The sequence below is a fragment of the Hyperolius riggenbachi genome, chromosome 10 (genome assembly GCF_040937935.1).
Source record: "Hyperolius riggenbachi isolate aHypRig1 chromosome 10, aHypRig1.pri, whole genome shotgun sequence".
Classification (NCBI taxonomy): Eukaryota; Metazoa; Chordata; class Amphibia; order Anura; family Hyperoliidae; genus Hyperolius; species Hyperolius riggenbachi.
In genome coordinates, this window is record NC_090655.1 from 194,618,724 (window position 1) to 194,629,591 (window position 10,868).

Genomic DNA, 10,868 nt, shown 5'->3' on the forward strand with positions numbered 1-10,868 from the left:
CAGAGTCGGGGCAAAGTCCTCCAGCATCCAAGGATGAAACACCAAAGTGCGCCCCTTCATCCTTCCAGCCCTGGGCCGCCCATGAGGTGGGGTGAGGCGGGTTCCTCAGGCGGCAGACGTGGGGGGAGGTATATATCTGGCCATGGGTGGGGGGGGGCAGGGAACTGGAGGGGGTAGCAGCCAGGAAGGGGGGAAGTGGGCACATCTGTGGGGAGGGGATCAGACCCCCTTCCCTCCCCAGCGATTGCTATTAGACTAAGAGGCGCCCCAGGGCCCCCAACCCCCCCTCCCCAAACACCTTAATCTTTAGTTATCTGGCTTGCAGTCAGTGCCATGTATCCCCTTTTCTTATTTCTCTCTGCTTAAAACACAATACGGGAATGATAGCTGAGTGAGTTGTGCGCCCCCTGCTACACTGTGCCCTGAGGCTGAAGCCTCTCTTGCCTCTGCCTCGGCCCGGCCCTGGCTATGTTGAACTTAACAAGACATTTGTAGACATATGAATAGACTAAATGGTGTGGCAAATTTAAATATTGCATTCCCCCACCTGGGACTCATTTCAATTTACCAGCAGAGCCATAGCATGGAAGTAGCAAAATCAAATGCTTGCTGAAGGAGGTCTTCATCAGTTTAGCTGTGGGTTGCTGTGGGGACAAGTGATTTTATGCAAAGGCTCTAAAATCAAGTTTAGCAAATAAAGAAGGCAGCTGGTTAGGAGAACCAAAGATAAAACAGATTAATATACCCAAAACTGCTAAACCACATATTGACGGCAGCACGGTTGTCAATTGCTTCCTTCTGGGTAGGGAGGTCTCCCCCCAGGGTTGAAAATGTAGTCCACAGACTCAGGTGGGGTAGGGCAATGGAACACCTGACCGCACTAGTCCATGAAAGAGAAGCCAATTTCCACAAGCTGAGGGACTTTTGGGACGTCAATTAGGAACGGGGATTGGCATCCTGGGTCCTTTTCTGAGGTTTCTGGGTTATCACCTACGTATTACACAGAGTTACTGAAGTTATAAAACATATTGATTCTAAGGTTTTTCTTGGTCACAGCAGAATCTGCACTTTTTTAGGTTCTGTTTAACTATTTGGTTGAATTAGTGGATTGTATTTATTTTGTGAGGTAGAATTTTTGTTGTTTTTATTTCTTGAAGCATTTATAGTATGCCCTAATTGACATAGAAATTGACCAGATAATATTACATATGCTAGTCATTTACGACTTTATGTTTTAATTTGCATTATGATGTACAACTGTCTTGTTCCTTTCCTGTCAATAAAAGAGTTATTAAAAACAAATAAGCAGATAACAAAAATAGAATAAAGTAGTATAAAAAGTAGGTTAAAAAAGAGTGTAACATAGTACACTAAAGATGAAAGAAGTATACCAATGAAACTAGAAAGATACATATGAAAATAAGAAGAAAAGAGTTAATTTGTAGTTCATGCAGATAGATATACTGTACATCTGGTAAAAGTGGATGCTGGTAGAAATGTCGCAAATATAGAATTTTCCGTTTGCGAACAGCAAACTTCCGCAAATGATCACGAACATGCAAACCCAGTGAACTGCCATAGACTTAAATGGGCAGGTGAATTTTAAAACCTACAAAGACTGTTTCTTGCCACAAAAGTGATGGAAAGTTGTTTCAAGGGGTCTAACACCTGGACTGTGACACGCCGGAGGGGGATCCATGCCAAAAGTCCCACCCAAAATTATGGAGTTGATGCAAAGTCGGGTTTTAATCCCTAAAGGGCAGAAATCACAGTACAATACCTTCATATAATGCACCGGAGTGGTACTGTGCATGCAACTCTCTGCAAGTCAAGTCTTTTAACTAACCTCAGTTAAAGTAACTGAGGCCTACGAATTCAAGCATATCATACTTAAATTCTAACACTGACCATACATCCGACAATCATTTGGGGCCAGTAAGGTCCCTTTCCTGAAGGCATTGGGCAGATTATCTGCTATATGGTTTGACAAAGAGGGTTACTAGATTAGCAGAGGTGATAACGGGAGAGCATAGTGAAGGAACCCACGCACCACATGAGGCAGGACAAAGCCCCAGATAAGTATAAATACAGCACTACGTACCATCTCAGGTATACGTTAAGGCTAGCCACACACTGGTCAATGTGATCAACAGATAGATCCCTCTTAGATCATAATTTGGTAAGAGAGGGATATATTTTATCGAATCCTTCCACACAGTACACACAGATTTTCAATAGGTTTCAGCTGCTGCCGCCCCCCCCCCTATAGGTCTCCCCATCTAATGTGCTCCCCCTGGTCCATGCAGAGTGTAGGCAGCAGAGCTTTCACTTACCTGGCCACTGGTGTTTCTTGTCTCCATTGTCGGCGCTTCTCCCTGTCTCTTCCCTCCCAGGGTGCCAGTGTCCCGTGCAAAATGATAGAGGCTGAACACTAGAGGTCTGGTAGCACATACAGTACCTTATGTGACCATGTACATGATGGGCGTCTACTGTTCTGGGAGGAGTGTCAGCAATGGAGAGAAGACATGCGCCAGCAGACAGGTGAGTGTGAGCTCTGCTGCTAGTACTGCACGTTGCTTTTCCAAAAATCAAACACCGCTACTGCAGTACTCCAAACCTACTGCTGATTGAGCAATACCTTTCATCAGACGCAACTGACCGACTGAATCGATTAGGAATCAATTGCAGCATCGATTTCTACCAGATTTGATCAGTGAGTGATCAAATCTGCTGGATATCGCCTGTAAAATCAATACGTTTATGGCCACCTTACATGTGATTTCATCTGGGTGAGAGGCGGTATAAACTTATTTGAGCATTAAGATGTGGATTACATTCTGTAACTGATGCCGATATGTCTGATCTTTTATAGAGATTTTTGTATGATAAACAAATGTTAACCTGGTACCCCTCACTTCCCTCCCGCCATTGGCTCCATTACTGGCGATTGTCTGTAATGTTTGTTCATTATTGTGAAAGATTCTATACATTTTCCTGTGGATAACATTGCTAAATTGTCAATCTTTCTCTCAATATATATATATAGTGTACATATACTGTATATTGTTGTGAAATACCACAAATTGGAAGTAAAGTATTGGTTTATTTACTGTACAGGAGACATGCACTAAATCATAGCAATGTCTGACTAGGAAAGCTCGGAACAGAAGTTATATACTCCCAATTATACATTACAATCATTCCTCCTACTTCGACAATGATTGGATACTTACAAAATATCTCAGCTAACTATTGGAACACACAATACTGCATACATGAATACATGAATACATACAAATGCTTAAATAGATGAGATCAGTTAGTCGTTAATTATTATTAGAGGTATTTGCTTCAATAGTTTAATTTAAAGTTACTTTGACTGGTGAGATTCACACAGCGCCATCTCTAATCTACAAGGCAGCACAAATCATCCCTAGCACATACCAAACCCATGAAACCAAGTGAAAGAAAAGAACTAGTTTTTTACGGGTAACTGTATAGAACAAAGGGAGATATGTATGTATATATATATATATATATATATATATATATATATATATATATATATATATATATATATATATATATATATATATATATATATATATATACAGTGGTGTGTAAAACTATTTGCCCCCTTCCTGATTTCTTATTCTTTTGCATGTTTGTCACACTTAAATGTTTCTGCTCATCAAAAACCGTTAACTATTAGTCAAAAATAACATAATTGAACACAAAATGCAGTTTTAAATGATGATTTTTATTATTTAGTGAGAAAAAAAACTCCAACCTTGTTCATCGTCATGATTTTCCTGTATAAATCGTTGGTTGTTACAATAAAAAATGTCAGTTAAATATATCATATAGGAGACACACACTGATATTTGAGAAGTGAAATGAAGTTTATCGGATTTACAGAAAGTGTGCAATAATTGTTTAACTACTTTGGCCTCCTGGACGTACTAGCTACACCCAGGAGGCCATGTGCGCGTCCGCGCGCTCCCGCGGCCGATCGCGTGCACGCACGCGCACTCCCGGCCGCGGATCGTTAGCCCACGAATCAGTGAATTGGGCTATGGTGCCCGATCACTGATTCCTCTCCCCCGCAGAAAAAGCGACAGCTTCTCTCAGAAGCTCCGCTTTTTCTGGCTGTTGCGTCCCCCATGCGTCCCTCTAAGCGTATGTTACGCTTAGAGGGACGTCATTTAAACAAACTCATGGCCGCCATCTTGTGGCCAAAAAGTAAAACTACAACTAAAAGTAAAAAAAATAAAACTTAAAGTGAACCTCCGGACTAAAAATCGACTCAGCAGCACTGAAAAGGCCTGGTGTTTCTTTAACAGTTTCACAGCATCAGAACTTTGTTTCTCTTATACAAGCCTCATTTTCAGCTGCATAGAAGAAAACTGCCCGGGCTTTTTTCCCCTGATGCTGTGCAAAGCATGATGAGATTTCTGATGTTATTGTTCTCGTTCTGCTGTTTTGGTGCAATTTTTTTTTTTTACATTTTGAATTTGACATTTGAAGCCTAGCGTGTGCAGCTGGGAGGGGTTATCAGGACACAGGACAGTTGGAACTGTGTCTTCTGCTTCTTGTCACCTCCTTTCAACCAAAAAGATGGCTGCCCCATGACAAAGATGGCAGCCCCAATGAATCACAAACATTTGCCTGTTCTTTTAAAACAGGGTGGGTAAGAGATTATATTACCCATCTATTCTAATTAACATAACTAATGTAACTTAATGACAGTATGTTTGTTTAGGCTGAAGTTCCCCTTTAACACACATTTACATTATAAAAGTAATGTTTACATCCCACCCTCCCAAAAAATACCCAAATAAAATGTTTAATATAAAAAATAAAAAAAAACATTACAATAATAAAAAAAAATGTAAATATTTACCTAAGGGTCTAAACTTTTTAAATATCAATGTAAAGATGAAATATTTCTATATTTTTTTTATTCTAAATTTGTAAATAGTGATAGATGCAAAATGGAAAAAATGCACCTTTATTTCCAAATAAAATATTGTCGCCATACATTGTTATAGGGACATAATTTTAATGGTGTAATAACCGGGACATATGGGCAAATACAATACGTGAGTTTTAATTATGGAGGCATGTATTATTTTAAAACTATAATGGCTGAAAACTGAGAAATAATGAATTTTTTCCGTTTTCTTCTTATTCTTCCTGTTAAAATGCATTTACAGTAAAGTAGCGCTTAGCAAAATGTACCCCCCAAAGAAAGCCTAATTGGTGGCGGAAAAAAACAAGATATAGATCAGTTAATTGTGATAAGTAGTGATAAACTTAAAGGCTAATGAATGGGAGGTGAACATTGCTCGGATGCATAAAGTGAAAACGACTGAAGGCTGAAGTGGTTAAATAAAATTAGGCAGCTGCATAAATTTGGGCACCACAAAAAAATAAATGAAATCAGTATTTAGTAGATCCTCCTTTTGCAGAAATTACAGCCTCTAAACCCTTCCTGTAGGTTGCAATGAGAGTCTGGATTATGGTTAAAGGTATTTTGGACCATTCCTCTTTACAAAACATCTCTAGTTCATTCAGGTTTGATGGCTTCCGAGCATGGACAGCTCTCTTTCAGATTTTCAATTACATTCAGGTCTGGGGACTGAGATGTCCATTCCAGAACGTTGTACCTGTTCCTCTGCATGAATGCCTTAGTGGATTTTGGGCAGTGTTTAGGGTCGTTGTCTTGTTGAAAGATCCAGCCCCAGCACAGCTTCAGCTTTGTCACTGATTCCTGGACATTGGTCTCCAGAATCTGCTGATACTGAGTGAAATCCATGCGTCCCTCAACTTTGACAAGATTCCCAGTCCCTGCACTGGCCACACAGCCCCACGGCATGATAGAACCACCACCATATTTTACTGTAGGTAGCAGGTGTTTTTCTTGGAATGCTGTGTTGTTTTTCCTCCATGCACAACGCCCCTTGTTATGCCCAAATAACTCAATTTTAGTTTCATCAGTCCACAGCACCTTATTCTAAAATTAAGCTGGCTTGTCCAAATGTGCTTTAGCATACCTCAAACGGCTCTGTTTGTACTGTGGGTGGAGAAAAGGCTTCCTCTGCATCCCTCTTGCATAGAGCATCTCCTTGTGTAAATTGCGCTGATTGGTTGAACGATGCACAGTGACTCCATCTGCAGCAAGATGATGTTGTAGGTCTTTGGTGCTGGCTGGTCTGTGGGTTGACTCTGACTGTTCTCTCTATTCATCGTTTCTGTCTATCCAAGATTTTTCTTGGTCTGCCACTTTCGAGCCTTAACCACTTCACCACTGAGGGGTTTTACCCCCTGAGCACCAGAGCAATTTTCACCTTTCAGCGCTCCTTCCATTCATTCGTCTATAACTTTATCATTACTTATCGCAATGAAATGAACTATATCTTGTTTTTTCCGCCACCAATTAGGCTTTCTTTAGGTGGGACATTATGCCAAGAATTATTTTTTTCTAAATGTGTTTTAATGGGAAAATAGGAAAAATGTGGGGAAAAAAATAATTATTTTTCAGTTTTCGGCCATTATAGTTTTTAAATAATGCATGCTACTGTAATTAAAACCCATGAAACGTATTTGCCCTTTTGTCCCGGTTATAAAACCATTTAAATTATGTCCCTATCACAATGTTTGGCGCCAATATTTTATTTGGAAATAAAGGTGCATTTTTTTCATTTTTGCGTCCATCCCTAATTACAAGCCCATAGTTTATAAAGTAACAGTGTTATACCCTCTTGACATAAATATTTAAAAAGTTCAGTCCCTAAGGTAACTATTTATGTATTTTTTTTAATTGTAAATTTTTTAATTTTTTTTTAATTACAAAAAAAAATAAATTGGGGAGTGTGGGAGGTAATGAGTTAATTTTATGTGTAAAAGTCATTTATTTGTATGTGAAAAATGTGTAGGGTGTAGTTTACTATTTGGCCACAAGATGGCCACAGTAACTTTTTGTTTTAATGCGACCTCCAAGCTTCCTTCCGGAAGCTTGGAGGAAGTATAATGAGGCTGGACACGTGAGTTTTTTCTCACAATGATCGCGCTGCCCATAGGAGAGCAGCTGATCATTGCGGGGCTTAGATCAACGAACGGGAATGGATTTTCCCGTTCATTGATCTCTGGGCGAGCGGGCGGCGGCGTGTTTACTAGCGGCGGGCGGCGTGTTTACGAGCGGGAGCGCGGGCAGCGTCGGGAACGCGGAAAGTACGTGTTTCTCCGTCCCTGGTTGTTAAAGGATGGAAAAAGGGGCGGAGAAATACGTACGCGCGGGGGTAAAGTGGTTAATTTGAACTGAGCCTGTGGTCTTCCATTTCCTCAATATGTTCCTAACTGTGGAAACAGACAGCTGAAATCTCTGAGACAGCTTTCTGAACCCTTCCCCTAAACCATGATGGTGAACAATCTTTGTCTTCAGGTCATTTGAGAGTTATTTTGAGACCCCCATGTTGCTACTCTTCAAAGAAAATTAAAAGAGGAGGAAAACTTACAACTGACCCGCTTAAATACTCTTTCTCATAATTGGATTCACCTGTGTATGTAGGTCAGGAATCACTGAGCTTACCAAGCCAATCTGAGTTCCAATAATCAGTTCTAAATGTTTTGGAATCAATAAAATGACAACAGTGTCCAAACGTATGCACCTGCCTAATTTTATTTAAACAATTATTGCACACTTTCTGTAAATCCAATACATTTCATATCACTGTGTGTGTCTTCTATATGATATATTTAACTGACATTTTTTATCATAACAACCAACTATTTATACAGGAAAATCATGATGGTTAACAAGGTTGCCTAAACTTTCGCACCCCACTGTATATATACAGTGAGAGAGAGAATGGTCAATCAAATAGGACACACAATATGTTCCTGGTATACCTTGTTTTTTATATAGAAATACTGATAATTCATTTTTTTCTCCTTCTCTAGGACGGCCTATTTCGTGACCTGTCAAACCTCACACAGCTGTTTCTCTATGGAAACTTTCTGCAGTCCCTCCCAGCTGGAACTTTTTATGGCCTTTCCAATCTCGATCGCCTACTGCTTCACAGTAATCGCCTAGTGACAATTTCGCCTGCTGCTTTTACAGGCCTAAGCAGCCTCACTATTCTTTTCCTTTTCAACAACAGCCTTCCTTCCCTCTCAGGGGACTGTTTGCGCTCTCTTCCCTCCCTTCAATTCTTGCGCCTGAATGGGAATCCATGGCACTGTGACTGCAGCTGCCGATCGCTATGGGGGTGGTTCCGCTCTTCCCCAAGTGTGTCCAGCTCACCAGTAACTTGTGTCTCCCCTTCAGGACTTCGAGGAAGGGACCTTCGCTCACTAGAGGAACGGGACCTGAGGTTTTGCAGCTCCCACAACCCTTTGCCTGCTGGAAACCTGTCAGGATTATCATTTCCACCTAAGCCCTCCTCTTTCTACAGAGGCCAGTCCGATTTAAATGGGAATGAGATCCGAGAGTGGGAGGATAAAGCAGAGGAAAAGATGGAAGGAGAAGGCATAAGTGACAGTGCAACTAAATGTAGTTACGGGGTTGGTTTTGGTGTTACATTTCTACTATCTGTACTTATTTTGAAAGAGAAAATTGTGGAATTTGACCTATGACCTGGCAAAAAGTGTGCTTTTGATAACTGTTAACCTACACTCTGTGAAAACTTTTGATAATATGTCACTATATACTGTATATATTGTTCTATTGTTACAATTTAATTAGCTACTGATTGTCCCTCACAAATGGAAAGCCCATCTCACACCAAAAGTGTATATATACTGTATATATACACACACACCAAAAAAAGAAACGGTTTTTACTTGTCTACTTGTTCATTCAGTTTCATGTGCTCATTTATTAATTTATTAATTGTATTGATTTACACAAACACGTGAGGTTTGTTTCTTGTCTTGTGCAATCAAATCCTCACCCTTGTTCTCCTGGAACACAGTCCCAGTTGAGGATTGCTAGAAAAGATAGGAATAGAACCTCTTTGTTGTCGTTCATTTGAATAAAGGTGGCCATACATGGGCTGATTTTTTTCTAACAGGTACAGTCACTTGGATCAAATCTGAATGATTTTAGCCATTTATTATTTATTGGCATGCTTGGGAGTGGCATTTTATTTTTGTTGGTCAGGGGGTGGGTAGGCCAGTCAATAGCCATATGGTATTTTAGTGCTTCAAGCATTACAAAACTAACATGACAGAGGTCCGATTGATGTTTGATCACAGTGAAGGATGCAGTGTGATCAGTTGATCCCTTCTAAATCAATGGCCACAATTCACTAAGTTTATCTCCTGTCTTAAATAATGATGCTGTGCTGTTTTCACTATTATCACCATGGTGATAAATCACTTGGTATTCACTAAGCAATTTACCTCATGCAGTCCTTAAATTATGGATTCTATCTTTAAGTTAAGAAAATATTCCTAAAGTTAATGATTGAATCCTTAAATTAATGACTGTATACTAAATTTAAATATAGGATGTTAATTCACAGAGATGAATGCAAGTGATAACAACTCTAAAATGTGTGAGGAATTATCACATGGCCTCAGATGTCGTTAAGTGGAGCGTTACTAGAGACTGCAATGTAAAGTGGAGGATTCTGAGCTATCTGCTTTTTTAATGTTTATGCAGAAGGGGACTCAGTGGGTGGCCTCTGACATAGAAGACGTGTTCAAATCTGCCTTCCTATTCAGTAAGCCAGCACATATTCAGTAAGGAGTTATTGGGCAAGACTCCATAATAGTGATTTTGCCTACTGAGTGTGCTCTAGTGGCTGTTGGATTAATTGGAGTTATTATTATTATTATATACAGAGCAGGCACACAGAGAGGGAGGAAGAGAGAGACATCAAGTGTATGTATACATATACATATACATATACACACAGCCACATACAGCCACAGCCACTCACACAGACACACACAGACATGTACAGACAGACAAACACACACACACACACACACACACAGCCTCTCTCTCTTTCTTTCTCTCTCTCCTTCCCTCGTACTGGCAGAGACAGCAGAAGGAGGGGATGAGCTACATCCTGCCTGCGTGTGCTCCTCCCCTCCCCACCTACTGCATGTAAGAATAACTACAGAGGTGAGTGAAAAGATAACATTCTCACTATGAAAACTACATGTTAATAAGTTAATAAGGCATTAACACTTAAAATACCGATCGATACGTGGCAAAAAGTTTTTACTTGCCTTATTATCCCTAGCATGATCTTAGTGAATTGTTGCCATTCTCTTTTATGAAAAGGAAGAATTAATCACATGTATAGCTTTACCACGACTGACCTGTGTATGGCTATCTTTATTTTATATCTGAGTGTACAACTCAGGTACAAAAGGAGACAGAATCTGCGAGGATATGCTGATAATGTAATTACATTTTTTACTCATCCCCTGCTATACAGAGCTCGACTTCATAGTATCCATATTGATCTGATCAGACAGGAAAATGTTATTACGGCAAATTGTTAAAGATGATTTTGTTTCTAAGCAGCTAATATTGGTTGCCTCTTTAACTAAAAATATTAATAAAATGTAAAAATGTCAACATTGATTTACTAAAATATGTTGATTTTATTTCCCCAGGTAAGTATAAAAGCTGCTGATTTCATCATTTCTGGTTTGCTTTTACTTCAAAACTTTGAAACTTGAGGTTGTGATTGCATTATCTCTGAATGCCATATTTCCCTGTGGGAAGACGAAAGTCCTTGCTTAAAGGAAACCTTTAAAAAAAAAAAAAAGAGTTTCACTTTCCTGGGGCTTCTGCCAGCCCCCTGCAGCCGTCCTGTGCCGCTGCTCTGTGCCCACACAATCCTGGA

The 10,868-nt window shown here is 39.9% G+C and overlaps 1 protein-coding gene across 1 annotated transcript in view; it reads left to right on the forward strand.

Annotated features, from left to right (window-relative positions):
* RTN4RL2 (reticulon 4 receptor like 2) overlaps positions 1-10,597 on the forward strand; it is a 118,806-nt gene extending 108,209 nt beyond the window's left edge. The window contains exon 3 of the mRNA XM_068255523.1: positions 7,963-10,597. Coding sequence (XP_068111624.1) covers positions 7,963-8,637 — 675 coding nt within the window. The 3' untranslated portion in view covers positions 8,638-10,597. The remainder of the gene's footprint in view (positions 1-7,962) is intronic.
* The last annotated feature ends 271 nt before the right edge of the window (positions 10,598-10,868 follow it).